The sequence below is a fragment of the Bos javanicus genome, chromosome 11 (genome assembly GCF_032452875.1).
Source record: "Bos javanicus breed banteng chromosome 11, ARS-OSU_banteng_1.0, whole genome shotgun sequence".
Lineage (NCBI taxonomy): Eukaryota > Metazoa > Chordata > Mammalia > Artiodactyla > Bovidae > Bos > Bos javanicus.
The window spans coordinates 98,950,135-98,967,523 of record NC_083878.1 but is presented as its reverse complement, the minus strand read 5'-3'; the positions used below and the strand labels follow the sequence as shown (position 1 = coordinate 98,967,523).

The window sequence follows — 17,389 nt, the reverse complement described above, 5'->3', positions numbered from 1 at the left end:
CACAGCCCGTATCCGCCAATCCCCGGGTGGCCACGGGCCCTGTTCCTCGGAGGGCCCGCCCCTCTGAGCGCTTCTTCCGGGTGGGGCCCGGGGCCGAGGCGATGGCGCCCTGGGCGCTCCTCACCCCTGGGGTCCTGGTGCGGACCGGGCATACTGTGCTGACCTGGGGGATCACGTTGGTACTCTTCCTGCATGATACCGGTGAGCCGGAACCCTCGCGACCCCGGACCCACCCGATCCCGCGTGATTCCTCAGATGTTTGGGTCTCACTGAGTCCCTTGTCGAACCCCTCGGAGATCCTGGGATTCCCCCGACTCCTCCAGCGCCAGAGGCCCTCTCCCACCTCTCATTCCAAGAGCCACCTGCTTTCCGCCTAATACCCAGTTGATCTCTAATTAATCCCAGAATCTTCCTGATCCCTGCCAGATACCCTTGCCTGTCCCAGGACCCACCCGGTGCCCACCTGATCCGACGACCTGTTCGAGACCCCATCTTCCCTGATCCTGGGACCCGCCCGACCCTTCCCAGGAATTGACTCCAAGATTCCGAGGATCAGCTAAATGAAGGGCTGGCATCCCGCCCACCCCATCCCTGCGTGGCCCTAGCTGCCCCAAGTCTGGGCTCCCCACCTTCAGGCAAGAGGACACGGCATAGGGGAACAGCCTGTCCCTCTTGTTCTCATCCCTGTGAGCGCTCATTCATTCCACCCACCCACTTCCATCCTTCCCCCTCTTTACCTGCCACAGGGCACCTCCAGCACAGGCTTTCGCCCTTCCTCACTACCACCACCACAAGCCCCACCCCTTCCTCCTCGCTGCAGCCTAACCTCCTGGACCAGGGGCATTCTCACTTTCCTCCCAAGACCTGAGTCTCCTCCACTGGCTTCACCCCTTAGCCTAAAAACCTGCTCAGTCTCCCCACCAGAGAGAAACCCCCCACTGCAACCTCCTTTTCTTCTCCACTCCCTTTTACAGTCAAGGGGCACCTGAGTTGTCCATACTCTGATGTCTGGCTGGCTGACTCCTGCCTCTCCCTGCTCAGCCCTCCACCCCTTTCCCCCAAACCTTCAGTCACCTCCATGGGCTGGACCCTGAAGGTGGCCTGGACTCCCCTACAGCATTCCAACCTGCCAGCCACACCCTTCTCTCTCTCTGTTTCTTGTGTATCTCTGACCTGGCCAGCCTCTTCCCATCTCAGAGCCAGAGTCCTCCTCCCTGTACCCCATATCCAGCCAAGTCTGGTCCCCTCACCCCTTACCTCCAATCTGGCCAACCCCCCTGCCGTTACCCTTGCCCAGACACGCTCCTCTCTGTGTCCTGGATAGGCCTCCCCTCTGATCCATCTTTACTTTAGCACTAAGAAGGCTTTCAGAAACATGCATGCTAAGTCGCTTCAGTCATGTCTGACTGTGCAAACCTACGGGCTGTAACCCACCAGGCTCCTCTGTCCATGGGATTCTCCAGGCAAGAATACTGGAGTGGATTGCCATTCCCTCCTCCAGGGGATCTTCCCAACCCAGGGATGGAACTCGAGTCTCTTATGTCTCCTGCATTGGCAGGAGCTTCTTTTTTGTTAGTGCCACCTGGGAAGCAGTTCAGAAAAATATCTGACCCTGTAAGCTTGCATGGTTCCCTACTGCCCTCCAGAGATAGTGTAGATTAACTGCTTTTTTTCTCTTCTCCCAAACCTGAACTTCTCCCTCCTGCACCCTATGTAGTGGCCACACCCGACCATTCATCAAACCCCATTTCCAGGACTTTGTTCAGCCAGGGACACACTTCCCCCCTCCAGTTGCACCCTCCCCCGCCACGCCGGTCCATGGTCCTGGCCTCACTCTCCCCCTCTGGCCTCTCCAGCACTTCGGCAGTGGGAAGAGCAGGGGGAGCTGCTCCTGCCCCTCACCTTCCTGCTGCTCGTGCTGGCCTCCCTGCTGCTTTACCTGACCGTGTCACTCATGGATCCGGGCTACGTGAATGTCCTGCCTCAGCCCCAGGTAACGAAGAGGCCCAAAGCCCTCCTCCCTCCACCAGGGAACTCAAGACTCCAGGGAGTCTCATGCTAGACCTAGCTGAGAGCTTTCCTAGGGAATCCCAGGGAATTGTCTTGCCAGACCTAGGGCCCTGTCCTACAATGAGAAAATTGCCAAGGTCCAGAGGGGAAGTAACTGGCAAAAGTCACACAACCTCGCAGTCCAGGGCACCCTGCCCCACTCTACCACCTCGATGACACATGGGATGGGCCCCCAAATGTGCACACCCAGAGCTAAGCTGGCCCCCAAGGGAGACACCCACAAGTCTCATCTGCCTCCCAAGGGACCCCCATCTCATCCTCTGTCCCCCGTTTTTCAGGAGGAGGCCAAGGAAGAGCAGACAGCCATGGTTCCTCAGGCCATCCCCCTTCGGCGCTGCAGATACTGCATGGTGCTGGTGGGTGATGCGGGGACCTCGGTGGGAGGACTCAGGCAAGGCCGAGACTCCTTGGCCTCACCCCCCTCCTCCAGGAAGCCCTCCCAGATGCCAGCCCTGACCTCCCGTCCTCATTGCTGGGCCTAGAGGGGAGCCGGTGTTGAGGCCCAACTCCCTCTGTGCCCACAGCAACCCCTGCGGGCTCGGCACTGCCGTGAGTGCCGCCGCTGTGTCCGCCGCTATGACCACCACTGCCCCTGGATGGAGAACTGTGTGGGCGAGCGCAACCACCCGCTCTTCGTGGCCTACCTGGCGCTGCAACTGGTGGTGCTTCTGTGGGCCCTGTACCTGGCATGGTGGGTTTCCCTGGTGCCCTGGGTGTGGGGGAGGACCAGCACCCCCCAGGCTCCCTCTTCAGGGGCCTCGGACCCTCCCCCAAACGGCCATCGCCTCGGGCGACCCAGCTCTGGATCCTTGTTGCTCTCCTTCCGTTGCAGGTCTGGCCTCCGCTTCTTCCAGCCCTGGGGGCTCTGGCTGCGGTCCAGCGGGCTCCTGTTCGCCACCTTCCTGCTGTTGTCGCTCTTCTCCCTGGTGGCCGGCCTGCTCCTAGCCTCGCACCTCTACCTGGTGGCCAGCAACACCACCACCTGGGAGTTCATCTCCTCCCACCGCATCGCCTACCTCCGCCAGCGCCCTGGCAACCCCTTCGACCGTGGCCTGACCCGCAACCTGGCCCACTTCTTCTGTGGATGGCCCCCGGGGTCCTGGGAGGCCCTCTGGGCCGAGGACGAGGAGGAGGAAGGCAGTAGCCAAGCTGTTTAGGGTCGCTGGAAGCCGGGGCTACCATCTGGTGCCTGAAAACCAGAGAGGCTGAACCCAGAGGGGTCGACCCTCCAAGGGCCTGGGGCTCCTCACTCCTGCCCACTCCTTCCAGGCCTCAGAGTAGAGCCGAGGGACTATACCCAGCCTCGGTGGGCAGCTCTGACCTCCCCAGGCAGAAGAAAAGGAAGAGGACCCATGGTGGAGGCTCAGGCACAAAGAGACACCTGGGCTTCGGACATCTCCATCCCACCCCCCAAGCCAGACTGCGTCCACTGCACAGTTTTATAAATTTAATGAACCATAAAGCAAGTCAAGTATTAAAAAAAACAAACCATTCCTCACTGTGCCACTCTTTCTGGTCTAGGTCTCGCAGCAGGCAGGGGAGAGGAGGTTGGGAGAAGGGGGCGGGCAGCACTCGCCCGGTGACTGAGCAGTGCCCACAACAGCAGCCCCATGTCCACCACCTCGAGCCCCAAGGGCCCATCAATCCCAGGGTGCCCAGGTGGGCAGACAGGTGGGCAAAGCAGAGGCTCAAACCGTCCGGGGTGGGGGAGCGGGCAGGGGGTAGAGAGGCCGGGAGGCCCTCAGGGCTCCAGGAATCTCTCAGACACGAAGTCGAAGTCCCGGAAGGCAGCCTGCTGGCGGGCGGTGAGGGGACTGCGGGGGTCAGGTGGGGTCAGGACAGGCGGCAGCCCCGTGAACTCGCCCTCGAAGTAGCGCAGGTCTGTGGGGCCGCAGAGGGTGGGCACAAAGGGGGGCTGGACGGCGCGGGCGAGCAGAGCCTGCCAGTCGGTGGTCTGGGGGCAAAGGCGTACCTCAGATGATGGGAACAGCAGCCCCCGTGGGCCCTCGACCCCTCCCTCTGCGCCAGGCACCGGGACCACCGTGGCACGACCGCTCACCCTGAAGAAAGGCTGGGTCTTGATTTCCTCAGCATCTCGCTCGCCTGCCCCCAGGCGCTTCTCGGGGCACTTCTGGAGGAGCTGGGGGCGAGGACAGGGTTCATTCAGGGCGCTCAGCCCCAGACACTGCCGCCTGCCCCCAGCCTCTCGGGTAGGGAGCCCGGAGAGCCACGAGTAGCTCTCTGGCCCAGCCCGGGACCCTGCAGCAATTACCTTCTGAATAAGCTCGAGGCCTTGCACCGACAGAAAGCGGGGGTACGGGGCTTCCGCATTGACGATGCAGTCAAACACCTCCTCCTCGGTGTCCCCTGGAAATGGGCACTGCAGGGAGGGGGCTCAGCAGGGACTGCCACCCCCCCACCTCCACCCAACCTGGGGGCCCCAGAAGCTCTCCCCATCCAACACTCACCTCGCCCACCAGCATCTCATAGAGCAGCACGCCCAGTCCCCACCAGTCCACAGCCCGCGTGTAGGCCTCCTGAGTCAGCACCTCGGGGGCCAGAAACTCCGGGGTGCCGCAGAAGGTGCTCGTCCGGTCCCCGAAGCCGATCCCTGCCAACCAACACCCACACTGATGCCAGCGTGCTGTGGCAGCCACAAGAACCTCTGGTTGTAAGAATCAACCACCAACCCTTAGGACCCCATGCAAGGAACCTCGTGCCAAGCCCTGCCCCGCATCCTTGGAGGTGGGAACGGTTTTTATGCCACCTGATAGATGAGGAACATGAGTCTCAGCAAAGCCTGTGTGCCAGGGCCATGCAGAAAGCAGAACCCAGTGCCCTCTCCTAGCCCAGGTTCTCCCTCCGGCCGAGGCCAAGGGGGTCTTTCCAAGTTTTTAGGGCGGGGAAGGACAAGCCAAGGACATGCGTCTAGCTGGTCCCTGGAAGGAGGGCTGGGAGGCACATTTTCTGGAAGATGCCACTCGTTGCCACCCTGCTGGCCTCAGTGGAGCGAGCAAGGCGGGAGGACACAGGCTCTTAAATGGGAGGCACCCACCTTCCTTACAAAGCCCAAAGTCCGCGATCTTCAGGAAACCCTGGGCGTCCAGGAGAAGATTATCCAACTTAAGGTCTCTGAGGGCAAGGCAGGGCAGACCCCGAAGGAGCTGAGAAGTGCTGAGGCCCAGGGGACAGCGGCCCCGCCTCATAGCAACCCAGGAGGAGGGCAGCCCCCGACCCCCTTGCCTACTCCCCCAGGATCCTGGGGGCAAGTTACCTGTAAATGATCTTCTGCTCGTGTAAGAACTGCAGCCCCAGGACCACACAGGCCAGATAGAACCTGGAGGGTTGGTGCAGGAGGGAGTTCAGGCCCAGGACTGTGGGAGACAGGGCAGGGAGGCACCAGGGTGGCCATGGTCTGGGGACCCCCGATATCCCTGCCAGCGTCAGATGTGGGCGAGAGGCTGGGAGGAGCCTCATGGGGCAGGGGTGGTGCTCCTTCTGATAACAGCCTACCCTTCCCAGGCCCTTAGATTGTGCCAGGAATGACACCAAATGTCCACATGCCCATCCTGGCATCCTCCTGGCAGCCTCCGTTGGTCCCCTCATGCCTATTTTTTTTTTTTAATTTTTAAAAAATGTTACGCATTTTTTTTTTAACTGTGCTGGGTCTTCGTTGCTGTGCACAGGCTTCCTCTAGTTGCGGTGAGCAGGGGCTACTCTTCACTGTGGTGCCTGGGTTTCTCATTGCGGTGAATTGCGGGGAATGATAACTGTTTCATAGGTTCAGCTACAGAGCATGGGCTCGAGGTGTGCGGGCTTCAGTAGTTGCAGCCCTTGGGCTCGGTAGTTGCTCCGAGACATGTGAGATCTTCCTGGACCAGGAATCGAACCTATGTCCCCTGCACTCGCAGGCGGGTTCTTAAGCATTAGACCACCCAGGGAAGCCTCATCATGACTATTTTTTGAAAAGGATCTGAGACTCCTGGTAAACAACCCACCCTGGGTCACAGGGCTGACACGTGAATCTGGGCTCCAGAGTCCATACTCTGGTGGGCAAGACATAACAACGCCATCTGTCAGTCCCTTACTGCTCACCAGTCCCTAGGCGCCACAGTTTTAAATGTTATGTCCGATGCACCAAGCCTATAAAGCAGTTATCATTATTCCCAGTTCACCACCATATACACTGAGATCTGAGGTCACAAAGGCTGTGAGGGCTTGATAACCAAGATGCGAACCAAGACCTCCCTGACTGCATGCACTCTTTGGCTGATGGGCACCCTAGAGGAAGCAGGATGAAGGGGCCGCCAGGGACAGAGGGCCCAGGGAAAGCTGGCGGGAAGAGGCGAGAGGGGGACCCACCGGGCCTGGGGCTCAGGGAAGACGTCCTCATGGATCTGCATCATGAGGTCACCACCAGGCGCGAACTCGGTCACAAAGCAGGCGTGGCTGGAGGTCTGGAAGCAGGCGAGGAGGGGAAGCAGGAACGGATGCCCTGTGCAGCCCACAGCCTCGAGGATTCGCTTCTCACAGTACAGGCTGCAAGAGTAGGGCGTGGGTTTTACAGGCAAGGAGGGAACCCAAAAGGGAACTAAGACCTCCCCTGGCTGTGCCCTGTCACCCACACAACTCCCCTGGGTCACTGGCTCTTAAAACTGCCAGGCAGGTAGAGTGACGGTTCATATGTACCCAGGGCTGGCACAGGGCTCGAACTTGTACCCCCACCCTGTTCCCATTTCACAGATGAGGAACCTGAGGTGCACAGAGAGGAGACCTGCCCAAGGGTACACAGTTCACAACTGCAGTTGCTAATAAAAGAGCCCAGGCCTGGCTGGCCCCACAGGGTCACTTCTTCAAAGCCCCAGCAGCATTCAGCTGCCTTCTGGAGCCACCAGTGCAGCCCAGGCCTGCAGTCCTGAGTTCTCTCCAGACACCGGCGTACTGGGAGACCCCCAACCTCAACACACACCTCTCAATCTCGTCCCGGCTCAGCACCTCCTGCTTCTTCAGTGCTTTGATGGCATAGTATTGCCCCGTCCCCTTGAACTGGACCAAGAGGACCTGGGGACCAGAGAGAGGTTTGGGCTCCAGGTGGGAAGTACAGGAGCCTGCTTCCCCTGCCCACTGCCCCCCAGAGCCCAGAGCCCTCTAGCAAATGTGCTGAGGGCTGCCCACCCCCTTCTGCTGCACCTCCTCAGCCCCTTACCTTCCCAAAGTGGCCCCGGCCCAGCACGGCCAAGCAGCGGAAGTCCTGAAGCCGGGGGGGTTTCCTGCAAGACAGAGGATACAGGAAGCCCCCAGAACAAGAAAGGGCTGGGCCTCCACCAGGAGTCGCTCCAAACCCCCTGTGTTCAATCCTGGGTGGTCCCCCTCTAGTGGGGAGCTGCAGAGCCCGGGGTGGGGCAGGGTTCCCGGGACTGCAGTTTCCTGGGGTCTGGCAGGCAGGCTGAGCTCAATAATGTGGGTTCAGCGAGTGAGAACCTGAGAGCAAGCCAAGGAGCCCAGGGTGAGATGTGAACATCTGACATGCAAATACCCAGATGAGTGGATAAAATGTCTCAAACACTGAGGTGAGCCCGCCGGGGTACCTGGTAGCCGGGGCTGGCAGAGGCGGCTCGAGTCGAATCCTGGGCTCCATGTGGGGGCGTTTGGTGCGCTGCGAGGGGAGAGGGTCTCAAGGCAGAGCAGGGCTTCCTTCCCTCCAGCCCTGCCACCCGACCTGGGCAGCACCCAGGGTGACCAACCCTGCCCTGCTGCCCCTCACCGGCATCTCTTCGGGGGTTGGCTCCTGGGCCAGGTAGAGGCGAGGGGGCTTGGGTGGGGGTTGGATCTCTTCTCGCAAGGGGGTCTTCTTGGGTGGGAAGTTACTGTGGGATAGAAGCAGACATATACTGGGCACAGACAGCTGGAACAGTGGCAGGCAGGGAGGGCGGGGGTGGACGCACAGCCACGCGAGACAGACAGACAGGTCAGAGGGTGAGCCACGGGGCAGGCACCATCTGCGTCTGGAGAGAGGTGACACCGCAGAGAAGCAGGCAGCCTGGGGTGAGCGAGGTTCCTCACCTGGGCGAGTCGGGATCGGTGGCCCGCTGGGGTGTGGCTGGGGTCTGGGAGCACGTTTTGGGGGGGCTGATGGTGCTTGGGGAGCTGCAGGGCGGCAGCAGGCTCATGACCAAGCGCCCCCAGGCTGCCATGCTGAGGTTCATCTGGGAAGCCCTCAGGAAGTCCTGACCTGGGACAGAAGCGGCCTCAGTCTCGAGGTCTCTGGAGGGGCCCAGCCCTGCTCCCTGTTCGCCAGCCTTCCATACCTCTGCGTTTTGAGAAAATGCGTTTCTGCCTCTGCAGTCGGGGCCTCCTCTCAATGACAGGGTCACAGAAGGTCACCTGTGGGGGCAGGGGGCAGGGCTGAAGACCAGTCCCCTCCCACCTGCCAACCTGCCCTGGGCACCTCCTCAGCCTCCAGGATCCCAGCCTGAGCCCGTTGTCAACAGATGCAAGAGCTACAGGGATTCATAGAGAATGGATTCAGCATCCTCACTGGTACCAGGAGGGGAACTGAGGCCTGGAGAAGAAAGGGACTTGTCCAGGGTCGTGCATGCGGCGGGGCCGTCAGGACAAGGAGAGGCCGTTCCTCTCCTGTGAAGTCCTCAGAGAGCGGCTGGGAATCTTTCATCCCTGGAGAGCTCCTCCCTCAGGGCCTCAATTTCCACTCCTAGCTGTGGGTTGGTGGGGGAGCACAGTCTCCAAGGCCCCTCTCGTGCTAACAGAGCCAGGGGCCCGTGAGGTCAGAGGGCAGGGGCCGGGAGGCACCTGGGCGAAGAGCAGTCCCTGTGGCACCAGGCTGAGGGACAGCTGGTGACAGGCATTGTCCAGGAAGTCCTCCAGCCGCAGGAAGGCCACGCCGCACAGCTGCCTCCAGTCCCGCCAGTGGACCCCGATCTCCAGCTCCCGGGCCTACACAGGGAGACCAAATTGAGTCAGGGGGAGCCTGGCACCAGCCACTACCCATCCAGCTTTCCACCCTGCTGCCCACGATCACCCCCGTCCACACAAGGGCAGCCTCACCCGCTCCAGGGCAATGACAAAGTTCTGGTCCCAGGACTGCTTGGCCACAGGCCCCCAGCCTGTCTGGCCCACAACGCGATTGTCCACCTTCAACACAGCCAGCACCTCACCTGCAAGGCCAGAGGTGGGGCTCAGGGCAGGCCAGCAGTGGTGGGGGGACCTTCGCGTTCCCCAGCTCCCCGGGCCCCCTACTCACTGGCCAGCTCGCCTCCCCCACGCTGCTGCTTGGCTCTGCTCCGAAGCCAGCCTTGGGAGGGGCTCCCGGCCAGCGCGGCCGCGGGGGAACGTCCAGGCACCGCTATCAGCAGCTGCTCACAGCCCAGGAGGCGGACCTGCAGCGTCCCTGTCGGGGAGCGTAGTGAGGGGCCATCATCGGACACCATCCTCCAAGGGGTCGCTGGGACCCCAGGAATGCTGCCTTCTCACGGAGGTAGCAAACCAACAGCCTGCTTGCCTTAGGCCTCGGCTGCCACCTGGGGGCCACCCTGGGGGCCGACCAACTGGTCCTCCCCTCCTGCCAGCCCTCTATGTGTGGGAAGAAGCAGGGACACAGAGGCAGAGGAGTCAGACTCAGACCTCAGTCCGCATGCTGCCCAGGGCTCTGGGCCTAGGGAGCACCATGCCAGGTTCGAGAGCCCCAGAGGAGCAGGGTGCCTGGCCAGCCACCTCTTCCCAGGGCCTGTTTCCCCATCCATTCAGTGGAAAGGAGTGCCAACTCAGCCCCACTTCCTGCCGTGGGTACCAGTGTGTTTTGCCAACCAAGTGGGTTCATTCTGAGGACCAGTAGAGATTTGTCCCTCCAAGGGTAGAGGAAGCAGTAGGACTCTAGCAGCTCTTGAGGCCACACATGGGGCCGAAGAGCACCATTTAGGGAGTCGGGGCCTGGAGGGTTATACTCCGATAGACCTTGTAAACCGAGGCAGTGCTCAGGATGGGAAGGTCATCCTAGAAAGAATGACTGGAGGAATGTGGGTGTTTAGCTGGAAGACAGCTAATGGGGTAGCTTCAAGTACCTGAATTTTAGGCCTTTTAACAAGCCCTAGAGATGGTTGGATAGCATCACCGATTCAACAGACACACACTTGGAAAGACTGGGAAATAGTGAGGGACAGGGAGGCCTGGCGTGCTGTAGTCCATGCGGTTACAGACTCGGACAGGACGTAGCAAGAGAACAACAAATAAGACCTTGCCCTCACCTTTCCCAGCTTGTCGACTTGGTCAACTCCCATAAGCCCTTCAAGGACATGCCTCCCCCTCCAGGAAGCATTCCTTGGTTCCCCAAGGCCAGGTGAGGGGGCCCGTGCAGTCCCTGTACTTTTCCCCTTCAGCTCTGCTCACAATGGGACAAGGCCTATCTATTCTGTACCAGCTCTGTGCAGGCAGGGGCTGGGCCCTCTAGTTGGCACTGGGTCCCAGGTGGGAAGCTCAGGGCTTCCATAGTGTCAGATCCACTTGGGATAAGGAAGAACTTTCTAATAGTGAAAACTGCCCAGAACTGGGTACCAAGGTCTCCAGGGCTGTGAGCTCCCTAACACTGTCAAATCCAGCCTAACACTCTCATGGTTCCTCATTGAAACACACTGGGGAAGAATTTTGGAGAAGATTTTCAATCCTGGCTTCGCCATCCCTTAGCTGTGTGACCTTGGGCGACTGACACCCCTTCTCCAGACCTCAGTTTATCACTCTGTCAAATGGGGGTGATAACATCACCTACTTCATAGGGTTGGTGTGAAAATTCGAGCACTTCACATGCAACAACTCACTGAATTGTCACACCAGAGTCCTATGAAGTAGGAGCTGTTACCACCCCCATTTGACAGAGTGATAAAGTGAGGTCTGGAGAGGGGGTGTCAGTCGCCCAAGGTCACACAGCTAAGGGATGGTGAAGCCGGGATTGGAAATCTTCTCCAAAATTCTTCCCCACTGAGTTCCAGGCTCCTCCCTGGAAGGGAAGGAGAGCTTTGAAGTAGGATGGGCTCCCAGGTACCTGTCATGGCGGTGGGCTTCACGAGCGTCCCTGAAGGCTGTGGGTTCCCAGACGCAGCAGTCCGCAGCTCCCGGGCCACTCTGCCGCGCAGAGGGTGGGCAGGAGGCAGTCTCTCCAGCAGCTGCTCCAAGGCCAGCCGCAGGAGGTCCAGTTTCTGGCAGGACTCCTGGAGCTGGGCCTGAGCCTGCAGGAGGCATACGGGCAGGGGATGCAGGGCCCTGGGGTAATGGCAGGGGCAGTGGCTCAGGCCATCCAGAGGCACTCTGGATGAGGTCTAGACTAGTGGTCCCCAACTTTTTTTGACAGCTGGGACTGGTTTTGTGGAAGACAATTTTTCCACAGACTGGAGGCGGGAGGGATGGTTTTAGGACAATTCAAGCGCATTACATTTTTGTGAAGCTGAAGCTCCAATACTTCGGCCACCTGATGCGAAGAGCCAAATCATTAGAAAAGACCCTGATGCTGGGAAAGATTGAGGGCAGGAGGAGAAGAGGACAACAGAGGACGAGATGGTTGGATGGCATCTCTGACTCGATGGACATGAGTTTGAGCAAGCTCTGGGAGATGGTGAAGGACAGGGAGGCCTGACGTGCTGCAGTCCATGTGGTCGCAGAGTCAGACACGACTGAGCGGCTAAACAACATTTTTGTGCACTTTACTTCTAATCTAATGCTGCCGCTGATCTGACAGGAGGTACCGGTCCGCGGCCTGGAAGCTGGAGACCCCTGATCTAGATAAGAATGTGTCTTCTGGGCTTCCCTGGTGGCTGAGTGGTAAAGAATTTGCCTGCCAGTGCAGGAGACATGGGTTCGATCCCTGGTCTGGGAAGATTCCACATGCCTTGGGGCAACTAAGCCACGCACCACAGTTATAGAGCCTGTGCTCTAGAGCCTGAGAGCCACAACTACTGAGCCCTGAATCCCTGTGCCCTGCAGCCTGTGCTCTGCAACAACAGAAGCCACCACAGTGAGAAGCCTACGAACCGCAACTAGAGAGTAGCCCCCGCTCACCACTACAGAAAAGCCCAAGCAGCAACAAAGACTCAGCAGAGCCAAAAAGAAAGAAAGAAAGAAAATTGTATATATAAAAAGAATGTGCCTCCTGTTTCCTCATGGCCATTGCTCATGTGGTCCATGATACCCGTCGAGCGGTATCATGGCCACTACAAAGGGTGGTACCAGTCAGACAGGAAGCACGGTCTGACCTCGGCCAGCACCTTGCGGTCCTGCGTTCGCCGGCTACCGAGCAGCTTCACCACGTTCTTGGCACCCTCGGCCACAGCAGCCTCGATGCGTAGACGGTGCCGTAGCTCCTCTACCATCAGCTCAGGACCTGGGAGGAGGAGGGGTCAGCCTCAGGCCCCTGCCCTGCTCCGCCCTGCCCAGCCCCCTTGGCCAGGCCTCACCTGGCTCGGGGGACCCGCTGGCCTCCAGGCTACTGATCTTCATTCGCAGCAGGGCCACCTTCAGCTGGCTGTCCTGGAGCATCTGCTGGGCGGCCGCCAGCAGCTTCCTCTCCTATAGGGTTGCAACACATACCCCATCAGGCCAGGACTAGGCCAGAGCCTTCCTGGTCAGACTGGGGACTGGACCAAGCCTCCTCCATCAGTCTGAGTTGAAGCTAAGCCTTCCTCAGTAGACCAGATAACTACAGCCAGTTCAGCTCAGTTCAGTTGCTCAGTCGTGTCCAACTCTTTGCGACCCCATGGACTGCAGCACTCCAGGCCTCCCTGTCCATCGCCAACTCCCGGAGTTTACCCAAACTCCCATCCATTGAGTCAGTGATGCCATCCAGCCATCTCTTCCTCTGTTGTCCCCTTCTCCTCCCGCCTTCAATCTTTCCCAGCATCAAGGTCTTTTCCAGTGAGTCAATTCTTCGCATCAGCTGGCCAAAATATTGGAGTTTCAGCTTCAGCATCAGTCCTTCCAATGAATATTCAGGCCTGGTTTCCTTTAAGATGGACTGGTTGGAACTCCTTGCAGTTCAAGAGACTCTCAAGAGTCTTCTCCAACACCACAGTTCAAAAGCATCATTTCTTCGGAGTTCAGCTTTCTTTATAGTCCAACTCTCACATCCATACATGACTACTGGAAAAACCATAGCCTTGACTAGACGGACCTTTGTTGGCAAAGTAAGGTCTCTGCTTTTTAATATTTTTTATATTTTATTTTTAAAAATTATTTATTTATTATTATTTTGGGGGGCCCAGGCCACATGGCATGTGAGCATCTCAGTTCCCTGACTAGGGATCGAACCCGCACCCCTTGCATTAGAAGTGCAGTTTTAACCAGGAAGCTTCCAAGCCTCCCTTTTTAGACTAGCTCTGCAACAGAGCCTCCCCCATCAGACTAGACAAGGAAGGGCTCAGGTCAAGCCTCCATTTCCACATCATGCTGGGAGTTGGGACAGGAGCTGGGACTTCCCTACTAGACTTGGGGTTGGGCTGGGATTTCCCATCACCCTGCTGTTTTGCCTTCTTTGTTAGACAAAGGATTGGAGTCAAGATGAGATTTGGGGCCTGCCTCCCCCATCAGACTAAGGGTAGAGTGTCTCCCTTACAGGATCAATGGCTAGGCTGCATTTCCCTATCAGATTAGGGGCTGGATCACTACCTTCTGGAATAATCTGAGAACACAATCTCTTCCCCCCAGGGGGCCTTACCTTGGGAGTGCCGCTGGCGTAGGTGTGGGTCATGTTCTCAGCCCCCTGCTTGACCTTCAGCTCCACCTGCAGCTGCCTCTGTAGAGCTTCCAGGTGCCGAGCCCTTGCCTGCTCGGCCAGCGGCCGAGGTCCTGAGGCCGCGGGCTCTGTGTGCAGAGTGTGCGGCACATGAACGCCTGCCCCAGAGCCGAGAGCCCTCCCCACCCCCCAATGCCTCGCTTGCTCCTCTCCAACTCTCTTGGGCAGGGCTCTCTCAAGAGAAGCTCTGAGAGTAGATCAGAGCCAAGATCAAGGAGCTGGGTCAACTTGGCACTTCCCGTCCCGAGGGGCCTCCTCGTGCTCCTCACTCACCAGCCGGGCCCAGCCCAGGCCCGGGCAGCAGGATACGGGCGTGAAGCTCCCGCAGCTCCCCATGCAGCTGCTCCAGGCGGCGGTTGGACGACCGCAGCAGCTGCTGCACGTGGCCCAGGTGGCGGCGGTCTGTGGCCACCCGCCGCAGGTTTTCCACACCCTCCTTGATCTTCAGCTCCTTCTGGATGGCCCGGCGGATCACCTCTTTCTCATCCTCCAGGGACTGATGGCCTGCCCCAGGCTGTCAGAAGGCAGAGGGATCAGGCCTCTGGGACCCCACCTCCAAAGCCTCCGCTCATCACAGAAAGAGGGAGGAGAGAAGCAGGTGTGGATGGCAGCCAGGACTGACTGACCCACAGGGTGCCACTCTGACCTCAGAGCGAGTATCCCTAAGCCAGACAGATGCCCCAAGGCTATTTATCCAGCCCAAACTCCTGTCGTCTGCCATCGGAGAGAAGGGGAAGAGGGAAAAAAAAACTGTTAACATTTATAGGGTGTTCTGTTCTAAGACCTGTGCAGATATGAACCTGTCGAACCTGAGAGCAAGCCCGTGAGGTAGGTGCAGTTATCAGCCCCATTTTACAGATGAGGAAACTGAGACACAGAGAGGTGACATAATTGCTCAAGGCCGAAACACAGAGACGGAGAGGCACTGTCTCTTGGGCCCCAGTCTTTCCCTGCCAGCCACACGTAATCAGGCTGCTCTCAAGTCTAGGATCCACACTAAGGTCTGACGGCCAGAAAAGAGACCCAGGGGACTTCCCTGGTAGTCCAGTGGTTAAGAATCCGCCTGCCAATGCAGGTGACTCAGGTTTGATCCCTGGTCACAGAACTGAGATCCTGTATGCCGCAGGGCAACTAAGCCCGCACTCCACGACTAAAGAGCCCGCAACAAGAGAAAAACCCGTGTGCCGCAACAAAGACCCAGAACAACCAAAATTTTTTTTAATAACTTAAAAAAAAAAGAGGCTCGGCACTGAGAAGGGACCCCCCGAGGTCAGACAGACAGAATACCCTACCGTGGCCTGAGTAGAAGAAGCCAGGGCTGCTCCCTTGAGGGTCTGACCCCTCAGGTGGCAAAGCAGAGGCCCAGTGGGGCTGAGGAGGTCTCCAGGGGCCCACTCCCAATGCAGCTCAGCTCTTGGGAGGAAGTGGAAGGCTCTCTCACCACTTCACCCAAAGTGGGAGCAAGAAGAGGAAAATCTCTTTCCCAGAGGCCGTTTCAAACCAACCAGTGCCAAAGCTGACTTCAGCCCAGGGTAACTCATTACACCCCCACCCCAAGGACTCTCTGAGATCTTCCTTACCTCTCCATGCTCCATCTCCCGCGCCCAGTGGAAGGGGTGGCCACCCTAGTCTCAAGGACCCCCACCCCAGGCCTCCTCTTGCCCGCTGGCCCGGCTGTCAGAGGGCAGGGGCGGGCCTCAGGAAATCCTTTGAGGGCCTTAGGCCAGAGGGCCAGAGCCAAAGGCCTGAGCAAACAAAGATCTCATGGAGCTGGGGGCCCGGCACCGGGGTCCTGAGTCACCCAGCTGCCGCTGCTGGGCGGAGATTGACAGGAAATCGGAAAATGTGTACAAGCCACGGCGGGAACAGGCCGAGGGACCTCCGCAGGAAGGAGGAGGGAAGGAGGGGGCAGACACAGTCCTGAGAGTTGCCCAAGGGGTGGGGGCACTCAAGGAGTCTTCTGAAGTACACTTCACCCGTGAGCCGAGCGGAGCCCGCGGTTCTGCCGGCTCCGGGCTGGAATCCCGCCAAGTGCGCACACACCTCTCCTTTTCCGCTGGGCGTCTGGGGCCCGATCTCGTTGTACAGACGTCCCCATCCCCCTTTGCTGAGGGCTAGCACTTCTCCTCAACACCTCCCCCCACCCCCACCCCGCCGGCCCCCAATAACGAAACACACAGCCTTAGTCCCAGGGCCCAGGGAACCTACTGCTGGAACCCCGCCCCCTCGCCATTTGGGCTGGAAGCCTCAGTGAACCCGGAGGTTCCCGCCCGGGGCGCTGGACTATGCCCCTCCCCCGGGGGTCCCCCAGCCCCGCCTGTGTGCTCCGGGAGGAACCCAACAAACTACGCGGGGTCGGCGTCCTCTGCCTGCTGATCACATGCTTCTCTTCCCCACCGCCCCGAGAAGTGGTCCCCGTGTGCCTGCACCCGCCCCCTTTGCGGTCCCAGCGGGTGCTCATCGACCTTAGAGTCCTACCTGGTAGAATAGATTTTAAGGAAACTCTCGGGCCCACCCTTGGTGGCCCTGACTGCGGATTCAGATGTGCTCATGGGCTGGCCCGACGGAGGCTCTGAGTCACTGGGAGGTGATTTGGGGACATTTCCAGGGGGGGCAGAAACCACTTACACCCCCCCATCCCGCCCAGGGCTCAGATCTGCTCTGCGGAGATGTAGGGGGCCCAGGGCAGGGGACTGGGAAGGGACACGGGAAGGGGTCTGCAGGGCCCGGCCGGAGCCTGGGGCAGTGAACGAGTACCCCCTCGAATCCCCCCCCCCACCCTGGCCCACGCCCACAGCCCGTCCTTTCCGGGCGCCGTTCACCTGCTGCTGCGCCCCCTCCTCCATGTCGCCGCTCCCGCTGCTCTGCCCCTCCTCTCGACCACTCCGGTTCCGGAAGCCCCGGCCCCCGCCGCCAAGGCTTTCCAACTTGAAACTTCCCGGGAAGTCGCGCCGGAGACGCGGAATCCGGCGCCCCCTCCCGAGCTCCGCTGGCCCTGGCAGGAGCCGGGGATCAGCGCCGCCCCTCGGCAGCGCGGGATCGAGCCCCACTGCAGACCCCGAGGCCCCGGATCCGACGTCCCGGCGGAATTTGGAACCCAGGGCGCCTCATCTGAGGCCGAGGTTCCCGCTCCCGTGCGACACTGGGCCCCGCCCCGGGATACAAGGCCAGAAAGGGACATTTCCCGGGCCGGGGGTTCTCCAGTCGCCGCCGGGTCGCTGCAGCCAGAGGGGCAGGCCCAGGTGCGGACAGCGCCGCCTGCTGGCCTCGGGGTAAGGCCTGTGTGGCCGGTCCAACTCCGGGCCGGGTCAGCCTCCTCTTCCTCGGAACCCCGCTACGACCTGGCTCCCGCCCGAAGAAATCTCTCCTTCTCTCCCATGTCATTGGTGTAAAATGGGCTAATATCATACCTGTCGCCCCCTAAGAAGTCTTGGCCCTGTCGGTAGACACTGTAAAAATGTATATGTGGGAAAATAAAGCCTTACCCAAACGATACCAAATTAGGAATGAATCCAAAATCTCTCAGGA

General features: G+C 59.6%; 2 protein-coding genes across 5 annotated transcripts; one reads left to right on the top strand and one right to left on the bottom strand.

Moving 5' to 3' along the window:
• Positions 1-41: 41 nt before the first annotated feature.
• ZDHHC12 (zinc finger DHHC-type palmitoyltransferase 12) lies at positions 42-3,558 on the top strand. Its single transcript, XM_061433761.1, has 5 exons — positions 42-201; positions 1,857-1,993; positions 2,349-2,426; positions 2,595-2,761; positions 2,903-3,558. Exons 1-5 carry the CDS (start codon positions 102-104, stop codon positions 3,225-3,227), a joined length of 807 nt encoding a protein of 268 aa, XP_061289745.1. The 5' UTR covers positions 42-101; the 3' UTR covers positions 3,228-3,558.
• On the bottom strand, positions 3,501-17,099 carry PKN3 (protein kinase N3). 4 transcript variants are annotated; one of them, XM_061433742.1, is made up of 22 exons: positions 16,684-17,094; positions 14,135-14,375; positions 13,784-13,929; positions 12,528-12,639; positions 12,327-12,454; positions 11,123-11,306; positions 9,332-9,478; positions 9,136-9,245; positions 8,881-9,024; positions 8,379-8,454; positions 8,134-8,302; positions 7,835-7,937; positions 7,659-7,726; positions 7,277-7,340; positions 7,040-7,131; positions 6,433-6,609; positions 5,345-5,407; positions 5,126-5,202; positions 4,539-4,681; positions 4,343-4,450; positions 4,130-4,210; positions 3,501-4,024 (listed from the first exon to the last, which is right to left on the bottom strand). In XM_061433742.1, the coding sequence occupies exons 1-22, from the start codon at positions 16,705-16,707 to the stop codon at positions 3,812-3,814; spliced, it is 2,670 nt and encodes an 889-aa protein (XP_061289726.1). In that variant the 5' UTR covers positions 16,708-17,094; the 3' UTR covers positions 3,501-3,811. The 4 variants fall into 4 exon arrangements, with proteins under 4 accessions (XP_061289726.1, XP_061289728.1, XP_061289727.1 ...); XM_061433744.1 differs by having other exon boundaries at positions 12,339-12,454; XM_061433743.1 differs by lacking the exon at positions 16,684-17,094 and adding an exon at positions 15,442-15,981.
• Positions 17,100-17,389: the final 290 nt, after the last annotated feature.

What these genes read in the sequence shown, in the direction of transcription:
- ZDHHC12 (XM_061433761.1), top strand. Translation starts at nt 102, where the DNA reads ATGGCGCCCTGGGCGCTCCTCACCCCTGGGGTCCTGGTGCGGACCGGG. An exon ending in ACTCTTCCTGCATGATACCG is followed by an intron (nt 202 to 1,856) that starts GTGAGCCGGAAC and finishes TGGCCTCTCCAG; the next exon opens with CACTTCGGCAGTGGGAAGAG. An exon ending in GCAGATACTGCATGGTGCTG is followed by an intron (nt 2,427 to 2,594) that starts GTGGGTGATGCG and finishes CTGTGCCCACAG; the next exon opens with CAACCCCTGCGGGCTCGGCA.
- PKN3 (XM_061433742.1), bottom strand. Translation starts at nt 16,707, where the DNA reads ATGGAGGAGGGGGCGCAGCAGCAG. An exon ending in GAAGCCCACCGCCATGACAG is followed by an intron (nt 9,479 to 11,122) that starts GTACCTGGGAGC and finishes GCTCCCCGACAG; the next exon opens with GGACGCTGCAGGTCCGCCTC. An exon ending in TTGTCATTGCCCTGGAGCGG is followed by an intron (nt 9,025 to 9,135) that starts GTGAGGCTGCCC and finishes CTCCCTGTGTAG; the next exon opens with GCCCGGGAGCTGGAGATCGG.